Consider the following 25,911-nt stretch of genomic DNA (forward strand, 5'->3'; position numbering starts at 1 on the left):
CTCAGCGGTTTATGTCATTTGAATTTTGTGGACCTGGAGTTTGCAAAAGGCTGTTGTCTCATTGGTGGATAAATCCTAAATCAGAACACCAAGATCTGTTAATGTCACCAGCTTGATGTTTGCAAATTATTGCAACCATTGATTTAAGCTTTATATGTGCCCCATAAAGGCAAGAGGCTTGGGTACTCCTAGCACTTGAAACCAATTTTTTAAAACTCCAAGTTGCCAACAGATAAAACCACCCATGTTTGAGGTCAGGTCCAACAGCAAGTAAGGTTTGGGAACCTCCATTCTTTACACTGGCAGTTCTATGGTTGGAATCTGAAACCTGGACGAGATTCTGAGTGCCTGCATGTGATTTTTTTCACATCACAACATTACTGCTCTAGAAGAAGTTTCTCTTTTGAGTCCAAGGCTATCTGCTTCTTTCTAATGGAGAATGTAATTGGTGACCTTGGTAAAGTGTTGAGATTTATGCAACTATTTGTCATCTTTTATCTATCCCCAACAACAAAGAATGATTCTGAGTGATGTACTGTAGGAGGAACAAGGCTACTCCAGCCACAGTGGTTTGCTTAAGAGTAACCACAGGCATGTATGAGCAAGTTATGCAGGTCAGATTAATTGACTGATTATTTTTCCAGTGAGATAAGGAATAATAAGGGAAAAAAAACATTAGTGGGCGTAGTATATAGGCCTCCTAATAGTTGCAACTCTGCTGGAAGAAGTATTAATCAGGAGATAGTCGGGGCATGTAATAAGGGAACAGCCATAATTATGGGGGATTTTAATTATCATATTAACTGGACAAATCAAATTGGGCAGAGCAGCCTTGAGGACGAGTTCATTGAGTGCATCAGGGATGGATTTCTTGAGCAGTATGTAACTGATCCTACAAGGGGGCAGGCAACCTTGGACCTGGTCCTGTGTAATGAGTCAGGATTAATTAATAATGTCCTAGTTAAGGATCCCCTTGGAACGAGCGACCACAACATGGTTGAATTCCATATCCAATTAGAGGGTGAGAAGGTTGATTCTCAAACAAGCGTACTGAGCTTGAATAAAGGAGACTATGATGGTATGAGAGCGGAATTGATTAAAGTGGACTGGGAAAATAGATTAAAGGGTAAGACGGTACATGAGCAGTGGTGTTCATTTAGGGAGTTATTTTACAACTTTCAAAATAAATATATTCCACTGAGGAAAAAAGGGTGTAAAAGAAATGACAGCCACCCGTGGCTAAGTAAAGAAATCAAGGATAGTATCCGACTAAAAACAAGGACATATAAGGTAGCCAAACTTAGTGGGAGGATAGAAGATTGGGAATACTTCAAAAGACAGCAAAAAGTAACTAAAGGATTGATTAAGAAAGGGAAGTTAGATTATGAAAAGAAATTAGCAAAAAATATAAAAACAGATAGCAAGAGTTTCTATAGTTATATAAAAAGAAAAAGGGTGGCTAAGGCAAACATAGGTCCCTTAGAGGATGAGACCGGGAAATTAATGGTGGGAAACATGGAGATGGCAAAAATGCTGAACAAATATTTTGTTTCAGTCTTTACAGTAGAGGACACTAAGAATATCCCAACACTGGACAAACAGGGGACTCTCGGGGGGGAGGAGCTAAATACGATTAAAATCACTCAGGAGATGGTACTCAGTAAAATAATGGGACTCAAGGCGGATAAATCCCCTGGACCTGATGGCTTCCATCCTAGGGTCTTGAGGGAAGTGGCAGTAGGGATTGTGGATGCTTTGGTGATAGTTTTCCAAAATTCCCTGGACTCAGGAGAGGTCCCGGCAGATTGGAAAACTGCTAATGTAACACCGTTATTTAAAAAGGGTAGTAGGCAGAAGGCTGGAAATTATAGGCCAGTTAGCTTAACATCTGTGGTGGGTAAAATTTTGGAGTCTATTATTAAGGAGACAGTAACGGAACATTTAGATAAGCATAATTTAATAGGACAAAGTCAGCATGGCTTTATGAAGGGGAAGTCATGTCTGACAAATTTGCTTGAGTTCTTCGAGGATATAACGTATAGGGTGGATAAAGGGGAACCAGTGGACATAGTGTATTTAGACTTCCAGAAGGCATTCGACAAGGTGCCACATAAAAGATTATTACTTAAGATAAAAAATCACGGGATTGGGGGTAATATTCTGGCATGGGTGGAGGATTGGTTATCGAACAGGAAGCAGAGAGTTGGGATAAATGGTTCATTTTCGGACTGGCAACCAGTAACCAGTGGTGTTCCACAGGGGTCGGTGCTGGGTCCCCAACTCTTTACAATCTATATTAACGATTTGGAGGAGGGGACCGAGTGCAACATATCAAAATTTGCAGATGATACAAAGATGGGAGGGAAAGTAGAGAGTGAGGAGGACATAAAAAACCTGCAAGGGGATATAGACAGGCTGGGTGAGTGGGCGGAGATTTGGCAGATGCAATATAATATTGGAAAATGTGAGGTTATGCACTTTGGCAGGAAAAATCAGAGAGCAAGTTATTTTCTTAATGGCAAGAGACTGGAAAGTACTGCAGTACAAAGGGATCTGGGGGTCCTAGTGCAAGAAAATCAAAAAGTTGGTATGCAGGTGCAGCAGGTGATCAAGAAAGCCAACGGAATGTTGGCTTTTATTGCTAGGGGGATAGAATATAAAAACAAGGAGGTATTGCTGCAGTTATATAAGGTATTGGTGAGACCGCACCTGGAATACTGCATACAGTTTTGGTCTCCATACTTAAGAAAAGACATACTTGCTCTCGAGGCAGTACAAAGAAGGTTCACTCGGTTAATCCCGGGGATGAGGGGGCGGACATATGAGGAGAGGTTGAGTAGATTGGGACTCTACTCATTGGAGTTCAGAAGAATGAGAGGCGATCTTATTGAAACATATAAGATTGTGAAGGGTCTTGATCGGGTGGATGCAGTAAGGATGTTCCCAAAGATGGGTGAAACTAGAACTAGGGGGCATAATCTTAGAATAAGGGGCTGCTCTTTCAAAACTGAGATGAGGAGAAACTTCTTCACTCAGAGGGTGGTAGGTCTGTGGAATTTGCTGCCCCAGGAAGCTGTGGAAGCTACATCATTAGATAAATTTAAAACAGAAATAGACAGTTTCCTAGAAGTAAAGGGAATTAGGGGTTATGGGGAGCGGGCAGGAAATTGGACATGAAGCTGAGTTCGGATCGGTCAATGCCCTGTGGGTGGCGGAGAGGGCCCAGGGGCTATGTGGCCGGGTCCTGCTCCGACTTCTTGTGTTCTTTAGATTTGTGGTTGGGATCAGATCAGCCATGATCTTATTGAATGGCGGAGCAGGCTCGAGGGGCCGATTGGCCTACTCCTGCTCCAATTTCTTATGTTCTTATGTTCTTATAATGTTGTCTAACAAACCTAAAAATCCGTTTTAATGTTGAAATATTGCTTATTTTCAACAGAACAGCAAAGGAAGTAGGGCTGCAAAATATTGGACTTGTCATTGCTTGAAAGTGACTTATTGTGCTGGATATTAGACTTTAATTAGTACAGAGCTACTTGTGGATGCTGGAGCTGGAAGTTGCAGCTTGGAGTAGACGCAGTGACTGTGAGGAAAGTGGGTTGGGGATTGGAAACAGTGGTGATTACAAGATGGCTGTTACTATTGTGTATAGATATTCACAGGGTTTTCAATTAGGATTTTGGTGGTGTAATGATGGGCATCACTACCCAGTATGAAATACTTGCTTTGTTTCACTTTGTTTTTTTTCTTTTTTCTGCTTTTTAATGTTTCTGCTTTCTTTCATTGTACTCTACAGTCTGCACAAAAATCAATTTTGTGCTAATTGAGGCAAAGCATACCGACGACTCAGAATGAGACTTTGTAACCTGAATATAGAGCAGTTTCACTCTCAAAGGAATATGGGTAAACTCTGCCTTCATTGGCATGAAAATCACTCTTAACCTGAAGTTTAGTGAGACATGGGTAATATCATATTAAGGGCATTGGGCCATTTGTGATATTGACTACAGTGTGTTGAACCTTATATGTTCCACGAGCCTAGTGACAAAGGTTCAAAAATGGTGCAGACAGAAAACTAACAATGTTACAGCACAGAAATAGGCCATTCGGTGCATCGTCTGCACCGGTGTTTTTCTTTATGCATCACCTTGCCTAATGCCAATCTCCCGATCGCTCCTCCCAATCTCTTCCTTAACACTCTTTCAAGCAACTATCTAATTCCCCCTTGAAAGTACTTATGGACTCTGTTTTAGCAGTGATTGTTAGCAGAGAATTCCACGTTCTAAATTCGCTATCATCAATGTTTTAAAAAAAAATTTCTAACCTCCCTTTAATTCTTTATGATTATCTTAAATTTGTGCCCTCTCGTTACTATCTTGCAAACTAATGCAAACAATCTATCATAACTGGAGATAATCTTGAAGTTTTTTATCAGGTCACCCTTCATCTTTCTCAGCTCGTGAAAAAAAGCCCTGACTTCTTGAGACTCTCTTCATATCTGCATCCCCTCATCCCTGGTAATATGCTCGTCAGTTAATGTTGCATCTTTTCATTGCTTTTATATCCTTACAATGGGGTGCATAAAACTGTGGCCTTACTGGGGTCATATAAAAGTTCAACATTATGTCCTTGCATTTGTATTCTATGCCTCTAACTACAAAACAAAAAAAAAATCCACTTTCCTTTTTTATGGCTTTATCAATTCTACTTCCCTTTTTTATGGCTTTATCTACTTGGACTGCCACCTTTTTTAATGACCAGTGTATCTGCACACAAGGTTCCTGTGCTCCATTTAAAATGTTGCCATTTAAGGTGTATTTACTTTATCTTTCTAAAATGTACCACTTCACATTTCTCTACAATGAACAGCATCTGCCAATCTTGGTAGCCTATCTGTATCCTGCTACGGTCTGTCTTAGTCGTTATCATGCTCCCCACCATAAACCCCAATTTAGTGTCATAAGCAAATTCTCATATTGTTCTATCAATTCCCAAGTCCAGATCCTTTTTGTGTGTGGTAAACACAGACCACCGTGGAATACCATTCACCATATCTTTCCAATCTGATAAACTTCCTTTTACCCCTCCCCTCTGCTTTCTGCCTCCAATCAACTCTCTCTATGTGTTTTTTTCATTTTCTTAATTCCATGAGTAAGTCTCTTATGTGATACCTTGAAAATTCATATGAACAGTATCCATTGCATTTCTTTTATTTATCGTCTGTTATTTCTTTAACATCTTCTATAAAGTTGGTTAAGCCACAAACTGTCCTTTAGAAATTTGTGCTGATTGGCCCTGATCATGTTTATCCAAATACAAGATGAAATTACTTAGCATTATATACTCTAGTAGCTTACTAAGAACAGAAGTAAGACTAACTACTCTAATATTCTGGCTTATCCCACTTGCCTCCCTTTTTAAAGAAGGGAGTCACATTTTCCGTCCTCCAGCACAATTTTCTTTTTTAGCAGAATTTTGGAAAATTATAGTTAGAGCCTTTGCTATTTCTGCCCTAGCTTTCTTCACGATTCTCGATGTAAACCATTATGTCCCTATAATTTGTTTGAGTAACTTCTTTCATTCGCTTCTCTTCGAATAATAACCTCTGCTAGTTCTACAGAAAATGCTGGAAAAACTCAGCAGGAGCCAGAACTGGAAGAAAGGTCATCAACCTGAAATGTTAACTCTGTTTCTCTCTCCACAGATGGTGCCTGACCTGCTAATTATTTCCAGCATTTTCTGTTTTTATTTGATTTCCAGCATCCACAGTATTTTGCTTTTAGTTCCACTAGTTCTACACCTCCCTTTACAATCCTAATGTAAACCTTCTCTGAAAACTGAGGGAAGGTACTTATTTAGTGTCTATGCCATTTCCTCAGTCTCCATTCCAAGTTTACCTTTTCATCTCTCCAGTCCTACCCCTACCTTGACTAACCTCTTACTACTACTGAGTCTATAGAAAGCCTCTTTGATTCCCCTATGTTTTTTGATCATTTTTTCTCATACTCATAACTAGCCTTTCTAATAAGAACATAAGAAATAGGAGCAGGAGTAGGCCAATCGGCCCCTTGAGCCTGCTCCGCCATTCAATAAGATCATGGCTGATCTGATCCCAACCACAAATCTTAAGAACACAAGAAGTAGGAGCAGGACCCGACCACTCAGCCCCTGGGCCCTCTCCGCCACCCACAGGGCGTTGACCGATCCAAACTCAGCTTCATGTCCAATTTCCTGCCCGTTCCCCATAACCCCTAATTCCCTTTACTTCTAGAAAACTGTCTATTTCTGTTTTAAATTTATCTAATGATGTAGCTTCCACAGCTTCCTGGGGCAGCAAATTCCACAGACCTACCACCCTCTGAGTGAAGAAGTTTCTCCTCATCTCAGTTTTGAAAGAGCAGCCCCTTATTCTAAGATTATGCCCCCTAGTTCTAGTTTCACCCATCTTTGGGAACATCCTTACTGCATCCACCCGATCAAGACCCTTCACAATCTTATATGTTTCAATAAGATCGCCTCTCATTCTTCTGAACTCCAATGAGTAGAGTCCCAATCTACTCAACCTCTCCTCATATGTCCACCCCCTCATCCCCGGGATTAACCGAGTGAACCTTCTTTGTACTGCCTCGAGAGCAAGTATGTCTTTCCTTAAGTGTGGACACCAAAACTGTATGCAGTATTCCAGGTGCGGTCTCACCAATACCTTATATAACTGCAGCAATACCTCCCTGTTTTTATATTCTATCCCCCTAGCAATAAAAGCCAACATTTCTTGATCACCTGCTGCACCTGCATACCAACTTTTTGATTTTCTTGCACTAGGACCCCAGATCCCTTTGTACTGCAGTACTTTCCAGTCTCTCGCCATTAAGAAAATAACCTGCTCTCTGATTTTTCCTGCCAAAGTGCATAACCTCACATTTTCCAATATTATATTGCATCTGCCAAATCTCCGCCCACTCACCCAGCCTGTCTATATCCCCTTGCAGGTTTTTTATGTCCTCCTCACTCTCTACTTTCCCTCCCATCTTTGTATCATCTGCAAATTTTGATATGTTGCACTCGGTCCCCTCCTCCAAATCGTAAATATAGATTGTAAAGAGTTGGGGACCCAGCACCGACCCCTGTGGAACACCACTGGTTACTGGTTGCCAGTCCGAGAATGAACCATTTATCCCAACTCTCTGCTTCCTGTTCGATAACCAATCCTCTACCCATGCCAGAATATTACCCCCAATCCCGTGATTTTTTATCTTAAGTAATAATCTTTTATGTGGCACCTTGTCGAATGCCTTCTGGAAGTCTAAATACACTACGTCCACTGGTTCCCCTTTATCCACCCTGTACGTTATATCCTCAAAGAACTCAAGCAAATTTGTCAGACATGACTTCCCCTTCATAAAACCATGCTGACTTTGTCCTATTAAATTATGCTTATCTAAATGTTCCGTTACTGTCTCCTTAATAATAGACTCCAAAATTTTACCCACCACAGATGTTAGGCTAACTGGCCTATAATTTCCAGCCTTCTGCCTACTACCCTTTTTAAATAACGGTGTTACATTAGCAGTTTTCCAATCTGCCGGGACCTCTCCTGAGTCCAGGGAATTTTGGAAAACTATCACCAAAGCATCCACAATCCCTACTGCCACTTCCCTCAAGACCCCAGGATGTAAGCCATCAGGTCCAGGAGATTTATCCGCTTTGAGTCCCATCATTTTACTGAGTACCATCTCCTGAGTGATTTTAATCGTATTTAGCTCCTCCCCCCGTAGAGCCCCCTGTTTGTCCTGTGTTGGGATATTCTTAGTGTCCTCTACCGTAAAGACTGAAACAAAATATTTGTTCAGCATTTTTGCCATCTCCATGTTTCCCACCATTAATTTCCCGGTCTCATCCTCTAAGGGACCTACGTTTGCCTTAGCCACCCTTTTTCTTTTTATATAACTATAGAAACTCTTGCTATCTGTTTTTATATTTTTTGCTAATTTCTTTTCATAATCTAACTTCCCTTTCTTAATCAATCCTTTAGTTACTTTTTGCTGTCTTTTGAAGACGTCCCAATCTTCTATCCTCCCACTAAGTTTGGCTACCTTATATGTCCTTGTTTTTAGTCGGATACTATCCTTGATTTCTTTACTTAGCCACGGATGGCTGTCATTTCTTTTACACCCTTTTTTCCTCAGTGGAATATATTTATTTTGAAAGTTGTAAAATAACTCCCTAAATGAACACCACTGCTCATGTGCCATCTTACCCTTTAATCTATTTTCCCAGTCCACTTTAATCAATTCCGCTCTCATACCATCATAGACTCCTTTATTCAAGCTCAGTACGCTTGTTTGAGAATCAACCTTCTCACCCTCTAATTGGATATGGAATTCAACCATGTTGTGGTCGCTCGTTCCAAGGGGATCCTTAACTTGGACATTATTAATTAATCCTGACTCATTACACAGGACCAGGTCCAAGGTTGCCTCCCCCCTTGTAGGATCAGTTACATACTGCTCAAGAAATCCATCCCTGATGCACTCGATGAACTCTTCCTCAAGGCTGCCCAATTTGATTTGTCCAGTTAATATGATAGTTAAAATCCCCCATAATTATAGCTGTTCCCTTATTACATGCCCCGACTATTTCCTGATTAATACTTCTTTCAGCAGAGTTGCAACTATTAGGAGGCCTATATACTACGCCCACTAGTGTTTTTTTCCCCTTATTATTCCTTATCTCTACCCAAACTGTTTCATTATCTTGATGCTTTGTCCCAATATCATTTATCTGTATTACAGTGATTCCTTCCTTTATTAACATAGCCACCCCACCTCCCCTTCCTTCCTGCCTGCCCTTCCTGATTGTTAAATACCCTGGCATATTTAATTCCCCGTCGTTGTCACCCTGCAGCCATGTTTCTGTAATGGCCACAAGATCATACCCATACGTAGTTATTTGTGCCGTTAACTCGTCCATTTTGTTACGAATGCTACGTGCATTCAGATAAAGAACTTTCAAATCTGTTTTGTGACGCTTAGTTCCTGCTTTTTCCTTTTTTAACACTTTACCTATTACTCCATACCTTCTGTCCCTTCCTATTACGCTTTCCTCTGTCTCCCTGCTCAGGTTCCCAAACCCCTGCCACTTTAGTTTAAACCCTCCCCAACAGCACTAGCAAACACTCCTCCTAGGACAGCGGTCCCGGCCCTGCCCAGGTGCAGACCGTCCGGTTTGTACTGGTCCCACCTCCCCCAGAACCATTTCCAGTGTCCCAGGAATTTGAATCCCTCCCCCTTGCACCATTCCTCTAGCCACGTATTCATTTGAAATATCCTCCTATTTCTACTCTGACTAGCACGTGGCACTGGCAGCAATCCTGAGATTACTACCTTTGAGGTCCTATTTTTTAATTTACCTCCTAACTCCCTATATTCTGCTTTTAGGACCTCATCCCCTTTTTTACCTATATCGTTGGTGCCTATGTGCACCACGACAGCTGGCTGTTCGCCCTCCCCCTCCTATATTATAGTTTTATATTATTTGTTTCTGGCTTTCATTATTAATTTAATTTTGATCTAAGCTTTCTATTCATTAATAGAGCATCAGATTTTAATGCATACCCTCCTTTCCTTACAGGAATGTACTTGATTTGTACCCTTCACATGTCCTGTTTAAATATTTTCCATTGCTGATCTTTGGTTCCATTTGGCAAGGTCCCTTTTATCACTATATTTTGCTTTGTTTTTTCTCACTCTTGTGCTTAGCTTTTCTTTTTCCTTTTATATTCTTGCACAGAACCGTATAATTTTGCAGTCATTATTTCCTAAATGCCCCCCTACTTTGAGTTACCTTCTTGCTCCACTTCATTACCCAGAACCAGGTGAGTCAAAGTACCCACTGATTAAAATCTCTGGGTATGCACAGTAAAATGTTTATTGGGTCAATTGTGTAGGTGAAATATTTTTGTGATTTGATTTATGCAGAGGAAGTAAATGTAGTCCTTTTTAATTTGGGATCTAATTTCCTCTAGGGCTAGCTACCAACTGAAATTTAGTCATTTATTTTTTTATGATTTGGGTTATGACTAATGTACTTTTTGTATATACAGATATGTGCCTTTGTAATTTGTTCCTATTTCTGTTCTAATTTAGATAAAGTTTATTACTCCAGTCCACTATCAGGATGTTGTGGAAGAGCGTTCCATCATCAAACAGTGTGGCTATCCTGTTTGTCAAAATAAACTTGAGAATGTAAGTCTGTTGTATTTATTTTGAATGAATTCAGAGAGTTGTTTGTATTCCTTGTAAGATGTTTGTAGGAAAAACAAATGTTAATAAATAGTGAATCTTGATTCTCTATTATTTCTCTGAAAATAAAATGAATTGAAACAAGAGATAAATAAATTCCACGTACAGCCATTGCTCTTTCGACGAAGTAAAGTGGCTTGAGGTTCAAACTCACTGATTGGCACTGATGGCACAATTTGGAGAATGGTTAGCAAGACTAGAGGCATTTTTTTAAAAAGTGAGACTGTGAAGGTGGCCAAGAATATGAAAAAAAACATTGTGATTGTTTGTTAGAATAGATGTACATAATGCTAGTTTGGAATCATTTGCTCTGGTTAAAGAGAAAGATAGAATATCGTAGAATCATACAGTATAGAAGGAGGCCATTCGGCCCATCATGCCTGTGCCAGCTCTTTGAAAGAGCTATCCAATTATTCCCACTCCCCTGTTCTTTCCCCATAACCCTGCAATTTGTTCCTTTTCAAGTATATATTCAATTCCCTTTTGAAAGTTACTATTGAATCTGCTTCCACCACCCTTTTAGGCAGTGCATTCCAGATCTTAACAACTCACTGCGTAAAGAAAATTCTCCTCATCTCCCCTCTTCTTTTTCCAATTACCTTAAGTCTGTGTCCAACCTCCTGCTAGTGGAAGCAGTTTCTTCTTATTTACTCTATCAAAACCCTTCATAATTGTGAACACCTTGATTATATCTGCCCTTAACCTTCTCTACTCTAAGTAGAACAATCCCAGCTCCTCTAGTCTCCTGACACAAGTGAAGTCCCTCATCCCTGGTGCCATTCTACTAAAGTACTTTCTGTTCAAAGTACTTTTTTCTTCTTTCTCTCTTTCCTCCCCTTCCCGCCCCCCCCCCCAATAAATCTTTTTTTCTTCCTTTCTCTCATTTTCTCTTTCACTTCCTCTCTTCTGTCTCTCCCAGTCCCTTTCATAATCTGTTACATGTGGATCTTGAAGCATTTCCATCCACTTCTGTACCTCTTTCGATTCATTTGGAAGCAAATCCGGTGTGACTTGACCACAAGGGAGGAATGAAATGAAAAAACTATCAGTTCAGTACTGTTTCATACATAGCCAGTAGACAACCAACGTCCAGTCAGTTTACATTGCCTCTAAGGCCACTCTAATGCTGGCCCCTATTGAAGTGAATAGAAATACTGCAAGAGGCAATGGACATGTCTTATAATATACATCACTGAAGTGACTTAAGGTAGCTGGTATGTCATGGTCATTTCTAACAAGTATCTTATTTATGCCCTTTTTTCCCCCTGCTGATAGGGAGAGCACTATGAACAAAGAGTGTGCCTCTTAAACTTTTCTTCCCCATTAAATTATATTGTTTAGACCACACTTTTGTATAGCCTTTTGTACAGTACAGAAACAGGCCATTCGGCCCAACAGGTCTATGCGGTGTTTATGCTCCACATAAGCCTCCTTGCACCCCCCTTCTGACCCGATCAGCATAACCATCTATTCCTGTCTCCCTCATGTGTTGACCTAGCTTGCCCTTAAATGCAACTATGCTATTGGCCTCAGCTACTGTTTGTGGTAACGAGTTCCACATTCTAACCATTCTCTGGGTTAAGAAGTTTCTCCTGAATTCCCTATTGGATTTATTAGTGACTATCTTATATTTGTGGCCCCTAGTTTTGGTCTACCCTAAAAATGGAAACATCCTTTCTATGTCTACCCTTTCAAACCCTTTCATAATCTTAAAGACCCCTATTAGGTCACCCCTCAGTCTTTTTTCCAGAGAAGAGAGCACCAGCCTGTTCACTCATTCCTGATGGGTATAACCTCTCAGTTCTGATATCATCCTTGTGAATCTTTTTTGCACCTTCTCCAGTGCCTCTATATTATTTTTATGATATGGAAACCATAACTGTGCACATTACTCCAAGTGTGGTCTAATCCAGGTTCTTTACAAATTTAATATAATTTCTTTGCTTTTCAATTCTATCCCTCTAGAAATGAACTGCAGTACTTTGCATTTTTTATGGCCTTTTTAACCTGCGTCCCTACTTTTAGTGATTTGTGTATCTGTACCCCTAGATTCCTTTGCTCCTCTAGCTCATGTAGACTCTTATTTTCCAAGGAGTATGTGGCCTATTTATTCTTACCAAAATGCACCACCTCGCATTTATCTATATTGAAATTCATTTGCCAATTACACGCCCATTCTGCAAGATTATTAATGTCATCTTGTATTTTGTCGCAGTCTTCCTCAGTATTAACCACAACCCCCAATTTGGTGTCATCCGCAAATTTTGAAATTGCACTTCCAATTCCTGAGTCCAAATTGTTTTTCTTTTTCTATTTTATTTTCCTCTCCCCTCACCTCCTCTTGTCTTGAAGGCATCAACTCCTTGCTGTGTTACGGTTCTAAGAACAACAGTTGCCCTTTGCTACATCAGCCAGGTGGCCATTCTTCATGTCTGGAACGTGGATGGTTACTGTGAGTAGAACATTTGACTGTAAGGACATGACATCTGAACCAATGCTGTCCTTATTTTACATTTGTCCACTTCCAGCAGAGACTGCTGGTTAGCAGTCAGGAATGAGAATATTGGCAGTGTTTTTTTCCCCCCTCGGTGAGGGGTTTTAAGGGCAATCATAGCACAACCTCTGGTTGAAATCAGTTAACTCAGTACAGACTGGGAATTGCACATGAGACCCTCTTGATCTATATGGCATGGCTCGTATCTGCGTTGACCAGCTGAGCCATTAGGCAGCCATGTTGCAGATTTTAATGTGATCTATGATTTTAGTTAAAATATATTTATTCCTTTTTATAATTTAGGTACCTAAGCAGCAATACAAAATATCTACCAAAACCAATCGAGTTTATGACATTACAGAAAGAAAGGCAAGTATCTTTTCATAATGTTTTAGTTGATCTATTTTTTAAAGAATTTAATATCTGAGTTGAGAGAATGTATTTTTCATACTCTGAGGTTTATGCATCATAATTGGGATTGCACCTTACTCTGGCTTCAGCACGGCATGGAAATCCTTCCAGCGTTGTTTAACTCGTTGCTTCAACCACTCCCAAACCAAAAAGTAATGAATAGCAAATATACTGGGCACAACTCCAAAAGAAAATGTTAAATATTGTCCTTATGCATGCAGTTCTAAGAAGGTAACTGTAATAAAACATTATAAATATTGCTGATATTGGCACAAAATAGCACACAGGAATTACTGTAAGTAAACATTTCAACTGTTACTGGACTAGTAATCCAGCGGCTGGACTAATAATTCAGAGAAAGTGAGGTGAAATCCCACATGGCAGTTTGAGAATTTGAATTCAGTATAAAAAATCTGGAAATATAAAGCTGGTATCAGTTTTCTTTTTTTAAAAGAAAGTGATCATGAAGCTGCCGGATTGTCATAAAACCCCAACTGGTTCACTGATGTTCTTTAGGGAAGGAAACCTGCCATCCTTACCCGTTCTAGCCTATATGTGACTCCAATCCCACACCAATGTGACTGACTCTTAACTACCCACTGAAGAGCAACTGGGGATGGGCAACAAATGCTGACCTTGCCAGCGATGCCCACATCCTAAAGGTGAATTTAAAAAAAAAACCTGGTCCACAACATTCAAGTTATATTTTCCTTGAGCAGCAGGTTGAATTTGTTATGACCGACATTTTTAAAAGGCAGAAATAACTAGGCAGTCAGTATTGTAATATGTTTCAACACAATCAAATTCTTGATTCAAAATTGACTGCCCATTGCAGAATTGGCCCAGTCAGTAAACTGTAGTAATCATAATAGCTTTTGATTTGGCAAGCCTTGCAATTTTTTGGTAATTTGATAATCATGATTTCCAGCCTCTATGTTCTATGTTGTCCGGAAGGAATCCACAAGACTTGAATCTGTTTATTGTAAAGATGAGTATTCTCTAGAACAAACTGTCTAACAGCTGTTCCACCTATTCCCATCATCCTATAGTTGATGACCTATTAATTATGGTCAAATTTGTGCACAGAAAGCTGTTCACTAGCCTATAACTGGTGAAATTTTGAATGAAAAAATAAAAGGTGACAAACTCTTTTGAATTATGTAAAAATTTGAATAGCAATAGAGTGGGTTATCTCAATCTTCCGTTCGCCATCCAGTGACTCTAGCTGGAAAGTGCTGCCCATCGATTTAATAATTTAGCTCTGTAGCCCTCACAGTCCAACAGCCTCACACTTTTGGGCAAGGTACAAACTAAGAGCTGGTGCCTATGGAATAATATGACATTGCAAATTATAATCTACATGAAAAACTGGGGAAGGGGAGAAAATTAAAGGGAAAACTTAATAGAATTTAGAAAGGGCCTAGTTTTAGATGTTTAAGTTGTGCATAAGGTGATCTCTACGTAAATATAAAAAAAATTAAAGCATGCAATTAAATAAGGCATTTTACTATTTTTAACAGCATTTTTGCAGCAATTTTTGTTACAAAGCCTCCAAATATTTAGAAGCTCAAATTCCAAAGGATCCATTATGGTCACGGGGACAAGAAAGGTGAAGTATTTGTTTTAAATTTGATTTGTGTTTACAATATATATAATGTGTTTTTATATTTGAATTTTAGTACTAGTTATTAAGGAAGAGTAACAATGGACAAATAGTTCATCTGCATTTTAAATGTAGCTTTTTTTTAAAAAAGGAGCAATTGTAAATGTAACATTTTGTGTCTAGTCAATAAAAAGAGAACACATAAGTGACTGGGTGATGCTGTGGGTTAGCTCTCTGCCCTTTTCCCTTGAAATCCAGCCTTAACTAAGGGAATAATGGTCTCCTGTGTGGTGAGTTTGGGCAATCTCCACTATTGTTATGGGAGAGATCTGGCCCAAGTGTGGCTGGTGTGAGAAATTGGAAAAACCTGAGCAGAGAATATTTTATTTTTATTAATTATGAGAAATGATTGTCTTTTGTATTGTAGATCTCCAGCATTTCGCTTACTAAAAGAACAAAGGTATGCATTGTTTTAATTAAAGTTTTGCAAAGTACAATGGCAATGTTTTTTGTTGAGAATTTTAATGTTAAGGATGAGCTAATCCAAGAAAACTAGTGTATTTATCAACCAATAACTCATGTAATTTAACCAGTTATTGAACTCTGATGAAAACACATGATGAAAACACAAGAGATACAATTTCTTTATCCTCTGTTGTTCCCAATTAAGTAATGTTTTCATTTACCTGTACTCAATATTTTGTGTCTTTGTGTCGTCTACCTTTTTATAGTTAGTCATTGCTAATTAAATGTGCTGACATTTATTTAGGCGACCCAGGTTTGATCTTGTATTTAATTTCCTGTGAGCTGCCTTAATGCTACGTGTGAGTGAAAGCAAGAGATAAAACAAAAAGTATGTTTGTGTATGAATTTGGTAGAAAAGTGATAGATATTTTTGATTTTTAAAGAAGCTGCTGCTTAAAAAGATTGGCCATGAGATGGCGCATTTGTCTGTATAAAATAGATAAGATAAATGCGTTTCTTTTCCATTTTGTTAATTCAGGACAGCAGCACTCAACACTTTCTGGTTATAAATAGGGCTAGTTTTATTGGTAGATTTTTTTAATATTTAAAACTTTTTCATTTTTTTTCATCTAAAATAACAATTGGGTCAGTGGAATGTTATAAGAAAGACCATAAGATTTATATTGCGCCTTTCACTACCTCAAAGCGCTTTACAGCCAATGAAATACTTCTGGAGCATAGTCACTGCAGGGGAAAGCAGAAGCCAATTTGCACATCTCTCCTCTTACTTCACACAAGAGGAGTCTGTTTTTCTTCTGGGTTTTTCTTCCAGAGGCTATTTGCCCCGGTCCAACTTCAGTCTCACTGCAGCATATTATTAATAAGAGCAAACTGCTCTTCAAAAAGAGGAGATAAAAAGTCTAGTACACAGTGAATGCCTCATTGTGGTCATCTAGCACTTGTAATCCAAATATTGGGCAATATTAATCCATCAAAGAATTGGGCTGGAAGTGTTAAAAATTCCCAGAAAAGTTAACATTGGACTGATGACTTTCACTAGAGACTGTTAGGAATAATGCAGTACCCACAGATAAGCCTCTTTTTTCACAGGGACTTTAGGCCAGCTATTGCTGCTGGAGGCTTTCTGGCTGCTGTTTTTGGACAGCAGCCAGAAGGCTCAACTGTGACAGCTGCAGGCAACTTACTTCCTCCATTTCCACTCGCTAGGCCTTACAGGGGCAGGTCCACAACCGGGTGTGCGATCAGGGAGGTATTACACTCTGGTTGGAGTATAATCCCTCCACATTTATGTTAAGGCAAGATACTAGCTCAGATAGACAATGCACCAGCTAAAGCCTCCAAAATATGTAAGTCACTACTGGATTGAGCAAGGATTTTCTGCAAGGCCTCTAACAAAAAGTGGGAAAGATTTGAAGATAGATTCATGGACCTGAAGAAAAGTGTGGAGATTCATAAACCAGTTGGGGAGTGAAATCAAGAATAGACTCATTATAAGATATTACACCCAGTGACTCCTACTTATTTAAAGCAGACAAGAATGTTAAATTTGTAATTTTATGACGTCTGACTACTCAAGTATGACCAGAAAAAGTTATATTTATTTGTGGGTATAGGCTTGAAACTAATTTTTTCTGTCACTGATTTGTATACTTTATCCTTGTCTTGTAGAGGTAGCCCTGGAGAGGAAGTGAAGTTTCAAAGTTCAAGTGTCCAGGTTTCAGATGTTGATCCTCCCTTTATGGAAGATCGACGTGTGTCTAGCTCTTCGAGTGAAAACGATAGCAGTGGCTCTGAACAAGAGTTTGTTTCCACCATCCGTTTGGGAGAAAAGTGTAGTTTAAAAACTACAGAGCAGAAACTGTTTAAAAAACAGCAAGGCATGGCTACAAAACCTGAAAAAATGGTATCAGTGCCAAAACCTACAGAAAGGGATCATGACATAGAAAATGTTGCACAACAATTGAAGAAATGCCATGTTAACAATACTGATACATCAAGTCCTAGGTTGTCCCAAAGTGCAGAACCTGAACAATTGACCTTGGCACCAGAGGAAAAGTGCTCTCTGGCATCAGAGCAAAGCCTGTCTCTAACAACTTCATTAACAGATGGTGAAAAAATTGTGGCAGATAAAAACTTTACAACACAAGGTCTAAGCAAGAAGGGTGCTGCATCACTGAAGATGCTAATAGCAAAATCAAAACAGTCGAGCCATTCGAGTTCAGGGAGATGTGCTTCAGTGGTTGATCTGTCTGGTGTTAAAAGTAATGTGCTCGAATTACTAAGACAAACACTAAGTGAATGGAATACAGAAGAAACATTAAGATTTCTTTATGGTTCCAATTTAAAATACAAAAAAGCACAATGTAGTTGGTCAAGTCAAACATCTTGTGTAACTGAGCAAGAAGAACTTGATGAAGATGACTTGGACAGTCTGGAAGCAGTTGAAATCACTGATGAAAATACTGGAAACAATAAAAATGGCTTGATGAAGAGTGTCCATGTTGGGAGTCCAGAGGCTACTGTTAAACCATTACCAAATTTTGAGCAAGTAAAGCAGGAATCCGAATTTCTTCATCTGAAGGTCAAAGAGTTTTATAAGGGGCAGTATGTATTGCCCGAGGAAGTTGAAGGCAATTACGAAGAAAATTTGCAATCTACAAATTGTGTAAGTCGTACACTTCAAACATTGATTTCTCTCAGAAAAATATTACAATAGAAAAATGTAGCCTGAAATCATTCTCAGCACCAGGAAGTGACTTTTAATGACCTACATTCACAGGCTTACCATGTTCTGGTACATGGCTGGCTTGTTGAGATTTTTTTTTGTGTGCCCCCTAGTGACTCTCCTATAATCTTGAGTAGAAGAAGATGACTAGACTTAATAAATCTGGTAACTACTTGTATCAGCCTAAATTGCTGTCCTAGTGATTGGTGTGGGAGCAGTTCAATCTAAACTGATGGTTTAAAAGGAAATCTATCTAATGCTGCAGTCATCTTTTCCTTTTTACTCACCAATTTCTCCCCTCCCCACATGTTCTATCCTTGCTGGGGTACGGTTCCGCCAGCATACTTTGGTATGTCCCCAGGTGAGCATTATTTTGAGCTTTGACCATAGATGACAGATGAGCCTAAAACCATTCTAACTTGACATCCCCACATATACTTCCAGCTTGGATCACTGTATAGTGATCAGGAGTAAGAATTGGCATTTTTTTCTTCCCCTCCATTACTTGGGGGTCCTGAGGCTAATTGTAGAACACCTACTGCTGCCTTGACTGAGACCAGCTAACTCAGCAGAGATCAAGCATCAAAGCTAAAACCTTACTGGCCTGATTGACTCAGCTACCCCCTGAATAGATAGGCTGAAACAATTGTGTGTGAGAGGGAGGAAATCTGCTGGAAAGTTTGAGATGGACAATTTCTTTATGAAATCTACCCAACCAGAATGCAGAAAAGCTTCGACTTATGATTAAAGATATTACTTGATTAAGCATTTTATACTTGGAAATACAGAGTAAGTGCTGCCCTGTCCTATCAGCTGTTGGTATATGAGCTTTAAAGTTAGGTTTTTTTCTTTTTGACCATACGAGGCATGATCCATACATCCAAAACTAAAGAACTAATTACCTGATTGACCAATTTATTTAAGACTTTAAAACAAAATCAATTTTTCACATTTGCCCCTCCCAAGATTTTACTTCTAGGTGAGACGTCTGACTTTAGGGTTAAGCACAATGATTTCAGCCCGAAGTTCACCCCTCCTCTCCACCCACCCCCCCCACCCCCACCCCCACCCCCAAAAGATGAACTACAAATGTAGGGATAAGCACAATTCCAAACACCAGTGCTTATGTGATGCAAACGTTTTCCCTGCTTGGCACAGGAAACTGCCAGATGGGTGCTCTAAATCAACTGTCTCAGTAAGTGGAGAAAATGAAGTGCCAAACAACTAATGTGAATGAACTCTTTTTAGTGTTGTACTTGTGTTTATGGATTTATATTTTTTTATTCAAAAGTTGATCAAATCCAAAATTTTCTCTTCACATTGTTTTTATTTTCGACCAAATAACGCACAAATTTGATCGTAGCTAACTTCACCTGACTTAAACTGAAACTCAAAGCCTAATTTTGAGTGATACCTTCCTCCAGTCTCCAACATTTCACATAATTATAAATAGGTTTTTCATTGTTATAAAGTGGGAGATAAAATTCAGTTTATAGACTTCCATTCATTCCATTTGTCTAGGCTGGATTTGAACTCTGGTCCCCAAGGTGAAAGGGAGTGTGTTAACCCACTATATTGCCTGGTCCCCAGACTAAATGAATTCATCACTTAAGTGATACTAAGTTGTAATTTTTATTTGGAATTTAGGGAAATGAAGAGGAGGATCCAGTTCTTCCATTGGTAGATTCCGATGCGCAGCACCAGATCCGTAAATACATTGTTCTGGATAAGCTTAAAAAAGTGTAAGTATAATATAAAAATGTTTATTAATAAACACCTAGATTTTGTGATCTCTTTTTAGTAACTTTTCTAAGTTAGCATAGTTTATTTTCCAATCTAGTATGCTTTGGGAATTTTGGGGGGGAAAAACTTATAGGATGTAAGTTAACAAAAATACATCAGTGAATGACATTTTAAAAATATTTTTGTCACTTTTTTTGAGTTTTCTATTTAAATTTGCATGTTTCTAATTTTTCAGGGTGGCATTGCATCACTTCATGGGAGGTGTTTTCACAGGAATGTCATACATTATTGCACTTTTTATATGCACCAGTGTAAACGGTATTCAAGTTGCACTTCATCGTATCATAGTAGGTACAGCACAGGAGGAGGCCATTCAGCCCATCGTGCCAGTGCTGGCTCTTTGAAAGAGCTATCCAATTAGACCCATTCCCCAGCTCTTTCCCCATAGTCTTGTAAATTTTTTCCCTTCAAGTATTTATCCTATTCCCTTTTGATAAGATACTATTGAATCTGTTTCCACCACCCTTTCAGGCAGTGCATTCCAGATCATTACAACTTGCTGTATGTAAATAAAAATGTTTCCTCATGTCGCCCCTGGCTCTTTTTTGCCGATCACCTTAAATCTGGTTCCGACTCTTCTGCCACTGGAAACAGTTTCTCCTTATTTACTCTTATCAAAACCGTTCATAATTTTGAACACCTCTATCAAATTTCCCCTTCTCCTTCTCTGCTCTGAGGAGAACAACCCCAGCTTCTCCAGTCTCTCCACATAACTGAAGTCCCTCATCCCTGGTAGCATTCTAGTAAATCTTTTCTGTACCTTCTCTAAGTCCTTGACATCCTTGCTAAGGTGTGGTGCCCAGAATGGAACACACTACAGCTGAGGCCAAACCAGTGTTTTATAAAGGTTTAGCATAACTTCCTTGCTTTTGTACTCTATGCCTCTATTAATAACGCACTGGACCTCATATACTTTTTAACAGCTTTCTCAACTTGTCCTGCCACCTTCAAAGATTTGTGCATGTGCACCCCCAGGTTTCTGTTCCTGCACCCCCTTGAAAATTGTACCATTTAGTTTATATTGCCTCTCCTCATTCTTCCTACCAAAATGTATCACTTCACACTTCTGTGTGTTAAATTTCACCTGCCATGTGTCTGCCCATTTCACCAGTCTGTATGTCCTCTTGTTACTATCCTCCACATTGTCTACAACATTTGAGTCTCGTGTCATGTGCAAACTTTGAAATTAGACCCTCTATACTTAAGTCCAGGTCACCAATATAAATCAAAAAGAGCAATGGTCCTAATATTGATCCTTGGGGGAACACCACTGTATACATCCCTCCAGTCTGAAAAACAAGTGTTCACCATTACTCTCTGCTTTCTGTCCCCTAACCAATTTTGTATCCATGCTGCCACTGCCCCTTTAATCCCATGGGCTTTAATTTTGCTAACAAGTCTATTATGTGGTACTTTATCAAATGCCTTTTGAAAGTCCGTATACACAACATCAACCGTACTACCCTCATCAACCCTCTCTATTACTTCATCAAAGATCTCAATCAAGTTAGTGAAACTTGATTTGCCTTTAACAAATCCATGCTGACTTTCATTTCTTAGCCCATACTTTTCCAAGTGCCAGTTAATTTTGTCCCGGATTTTGTGTCTCAAAGTTTTCCCACAACCACGTTAGGCTGACTGGCCTGTAATTGCTGGGTTTATCCCTCTACCTTCTTTTGAACAGGTGTGTAACATTTGCAGGCCTCTGGCACCATCCCCATATCTAAGAAGGATTGGAAGATTGTGGCCAAAGTCTCCACAATATCCACCCTTACTTCCCTCAGTATCCTAGGATGCATTCCATCTGGACCGGGTGACTTTGAATACTGCCAATCTTTTAGGTACCTCCTCTTTATCTATTTTTATCCTATCCAATATCGCTACTACCTCCTCCTTTACTGCTACAATGGCAGTATCCTCTTCCCTAGTGAAGACGGATGCAAAGTATTCATTTAGTATCTCAGCTATGCCCTCTGCCTCCACAAGATCATCTTTTTTGTCCCTAATCAGTCCCACCCTTCCACTATTTATAACTTTATAAAAGATTTTGGGATCCCTTTTATGTTGGCCACAAATCTATTCTCATACCCTCTCTTTGCCCTTCTTATTCCCTTTTTTAGATCTCCTCTGTACTTTCTGTATTCAGCCTGATTCTCTACTGTATTATGAACCTTTCATTCGTCATAATCCTCCTTTTTTTGTTTCATTTTAGCCTCTATATCTTTAGTCATCCAGGGAGCTCGAGGTTTGGAAGCCATTCCTTTCCCCTTTGTAGGGATGTGTCTACTCTGTACCCGAATAAACTCCTCCTTGAACACCTCCCATTGTTCAATTACTGTTTTGCCTACCAATTTTTGATTCCAATCCACCAGGGCAAAGTTCCTTATTAACTCACTGAAATTTGCTCTCTTCCAGTTAAGTATTTTCATATTTGATTGTTCCTTGTCCTTTTCCATAACTATTCTAAACCTAATGATATTATGCTCACTGTTCCCCAAATGCTCCCCCACTGAAACATGCTCCATCTGCCCCACTTCATTCCCCTGAACTAGATCCAACACTGTTTCCTTCCGGGTTAGGCTGGAAACACACTGTTCCTGAAAGTTCTCTTTATCACATTTCAGGAATTACTCCCCCTCTATTCCCTTTACACTGTTACTGTCCCGGTCTATATTGGGATAATTGAAATCCCCCATTATCACTACTCCATAGTTCTTGCATCTTTCTGTAATTTGCTCCTCTACCTCCTTCCCGCTATTTGGTGGCCTATAGTATACACCCGGTAATGTAATAGCTCCTCTATTGTTCCTAAATTCTAACCAAATAGATTCTGTTTTTGACCCCTCAACTACATCATCTCTTTCCAGTGCTATAATAGTTTCTTTGATCAATACTGTCACACTCTTCCCCCTCCTCCTTTCTTTCCTTCCCTATCTTTTCTGAATACCTTGTAGCCAGTTCTGTTATTGCCACTATATCATAGTCACATGTGACGACTTGAGCCCGCAGCTCACCAACCTTATTTATCATGCTATACGCATTTACACACATGCACTCCGATCTCACCTTAGACTGCCTCGCATTTGCCCCCTGTCTGATCCCTCCTATTTCTGAACTATTTTTTACTCTAGTGCTACTTGTCCCTCCCAGTCCTCTGTGCACCTTGTTTCTCCTTTCTAATGTTTCATCTGGTACTCATCCCCCTGTCAAACAACCCTCCCCCACAGCACTAGTTAACCTCCCTGCGAGGACATTGGTCCCAGCTCTGTTGAAATGTAACCCATCCATCTTGAACAGATCCCTCCTGCCCCAGAACTGGTGCCAATGCCCCAGGAATCTGAAGCCCTCCCTCCTGCACCATTGTTCCAGCCACGCACTGGCAACACACCATGTGGGACTCCGAGTCTCCTATGGTGCCGTGGCTTTGCTCCTGCCTGCACTCCCCCGAGGTGTCAACACCCTCGCTGGTATTCAACACTGAATACAGGTTTGTGAGTGCCACACTCCCAGGGGACTCCTGCACTGCCTGCCTGTTCCTCCTGGTCGGTCTGGTGGTCACCCACACTCTCTCCACCCGAACTCTGTAGCTGCGGGGTGACCACCTCCTGGAACATGCTATCCACGAAACTCTCAGCCGCCCCTTAAGCTCAGAAACTCTGAACTCGAGCAGTTGGAGGCACTTCCTGCACATGTGGTTTTCCAGGACACACAAAGTGTTCTGGAGTTCCCACATGGCACAGGATTTGCATGTGATGGGCCCCAGCTATCCTGCCATGTTAGCTAACAGTTATTCATACTGTTTGTTTAGCTTTAAGGCACTTTAATGTTTATCTGACACTAAAACACTAACCAACCACTAAAAAGCACTAACCACATAAGAACACTAACCAATGAACTAAATACTTACTGAGTTATCCTTGATGCTTCTCCTTGTCTAGTGACATCACTTTATGACTTGTCCCATAATGCATAAATATACTATGTTTTAAGAAAAAGCTTACATTATATTTTGTACAAGTAATTAGGGAAGAATTAATAGCTGTTTCAGCAAAAAGGCCTTTTTGTTGTCTGACAGAGATTTTTCTGATGCCCCCTTTGCCACACTATTTTCAGACAGAAAGCAGGTTTCTATCAGTGTTGCCTTTAAACAGTTTTTTTTCTTGAATCTGATCCTAACTTTCAAGTTTTGACCTTTTTTTCCTTGAACTCTCTGCTGAAATTACTTTTTTTCCTATGTATAAAAACACAATATAATTTGTTCTGACTATCTGTTTGTCTCTCTCTTCCTTCTCCCGCCCTCCCTCCTGTGCTGCCTTCCCCCGCCCTCCCTCCTGTGCTGCCTTCCCCCGCCCTCCCTCCTGTGCTGCCTTCCCCCGCCCTCCCTCCTGTGCTGCCTTCCCCCGCCCTCCCTCTCCTTTCAGTCTCGGTGTAGTAATCTAAAAATAAAAGGTATATTGCAGCTGCTTGTGTTTTTTTTTAATGTTACTTTGTATAAATTCTTACAGGATGCATTACTTTGTGCATTCTCAATATGACTGAGTTACCATATACTGCAAATAAGAAGGCTAGTTCTAGCATTCAAAGCTTAGTTCTCTTTAGTTACCTGGATTCAGCCCACAGCCAGAAAATGACTAATGAAAATTATGGGGTGAAATGGTATCATTTTAGGTTCTGGAACCACAAGTTGGCCACTTTGGAAACTAAACAGGCAGTAATGGAAATGAAGGTTTCATTAGTTTTGCAGCTTTCCCTGCCTTATTAAAATTGGACACAATTTTTGAAGTAACGCTGTATGTGAGAGAATATTAATATTCACCTTTTGATTGAAGTGCGTAGACACAGTTGTGGGTATAAATTAGTGAATTGTGGATCCTCCCAAAAAAATAGAAATCAAGTGCCACGTGCTATAGTAAAACCAGCTATTTTAACCTAGACCTTCCAAAGAGAACTGTCAAAGAAAGAATTTAATAGTAATTGTAAAATCTTAATATATTTTTCATTCCTAGTTTACCTGAGTTGTTGGGGCATCTTCAACTTGCAATGTCTGATATATCTTCTGAACTAAATAATCTTGTAAAAACATTCAGGTAAGTGATTTAACTTACACTATACGTGTAGGGAGGTGTATGTATAGTTGAGCAAGCCATTGTCAAATCTAGCTGGATCACATCAAGCACTATCAGGCCTTGCTCTCCTCTACCAAAACCACTCACTACTCCAGGATCATCGTGAAAACCCCCTCAGCTTTTCTTCACTACCAACCGCCTCCTTAGACTCCTGTCCTCTGCCACTTCCATCCTCCCCTCCAACAGCAAATGCAAGGAGTTCATGGGCTTCTTTCTTTCTTTCTCACTAACACTGATACTGAAGCAATCGTCTTTGACCCATACCATAAACTCCTTACCTCGCTGTCGATTCCACCCTCCTCCGTGGCCACAGTGTCAAGTTGAACCAGACTGTTTGCAACCTCAGCGTCCTATTGACCTCGAGCTGAGTTTCCGACCCGATATCCTTTCTGTGACAAAGACCGCCTACATCCACCTCCTTAGCATTGTCGATCTCCATCCCTGCCTCAGCTTAATCTGCTTCAAAATATTATCCGTTGATTTGTAACCTCCAGACTCAACTACCAATGCTCTCCTGGCCAGCCTCCCATCCTCCACTGTCCATAAACTTCAGCTCATTCAAATTTCTGCTGTCATTATCTTATCCCGGACCAAGTTCTGCTCGCCCATCAGCCCTGTGCTTGCTGGTCTACATTGGTTCCCGGTCCCCCAATGTCTAAAATTTAAAATTCTCATCCTTGTATTCAAATCCCTTCATACCATTGCCCTTCTCTATATCTGTAATCTTGTCCAGCCCTTTCATCCTGTATGAATTCTGAATTCCTCCAACTCTTGCCTCTTGTCCATCCCCCACTCCCTTTGACCCACCATTGGTGGCCATTCCTTCAGCCGTATAGGCCCTAAGCTCTGTATTTCCCTCCCTAAAGCTCTTTGCCTCTCTACTTCCCTGCACTTTAAAACACTCCTTAAAACCTACCTCTGACCAAGCTTTTAGTCACCCCATCTAATATCTCCTTTTTTGG

At 40.0% G+C, this 25,911-nt stretch overlaps 1 protein-coding gene across 3 annotated transcripts in view; it reads left to right on the plus strand.

The window, feature by feature from the left end:
* rpap2 (RNA polymerase II associated protein 2) overlaps window positions 1-25,911 on the plus strand; it is a 94,348-nt gene that overhangs the window by 5,274 nt on the left and 63,163 nt on the right. For all 3 annotated transcript variants that reach the window (XR_010963828.1, XM_067989921.1, XM_067989923.1), the window contains exons 3-9: window positions 10,146-10,244; window positions 13,099-13,164; window positions 14,727-14,815; window positions 15,237-15,269; window positions 16,964-17,960; window positions 19,668-19,762; window positions 24,830-24,910. Coding sequence is in view for 2 of the 3 variants with exons in the window: in XM_067989921.1 (XP_067846022.1) it covers window positions 10,146-10,244; window positions 13,099-13,164; window positions 14,727-14,815; window positions 15,237-15,269; window positions 16,964-17,960; window positions 19,668-19,762; window positions 24,830-24,910 (1,460 nt within the window). In the remaining variant the exon portion in view is untranslated. The remainder of the gene's footprint in view (window positions 1-10,145; window positions 10,245-13,098; window positions 13,165-14,726; window positions 14,816-15,236; window positions 15,270-16,963; window positions 17,961-19,667; window positions 19,763-24,829; window positions 24,911-25,911) is intronic.

Source organism: Heptranchias perlo, chromosome 9, assembly GCF_035084215.1.
Source record: "Heptranchias perlo isolate sHepPer1 chromosome 9, sHepPer1.hap1, whole genome shotgun sequence".
NCBI lineage: Eukaryota > Metazoa > Chordata > Chondrichthyes > Hexanchiformes > Hexanchidae > Heptranchias > Heptranchias perlo.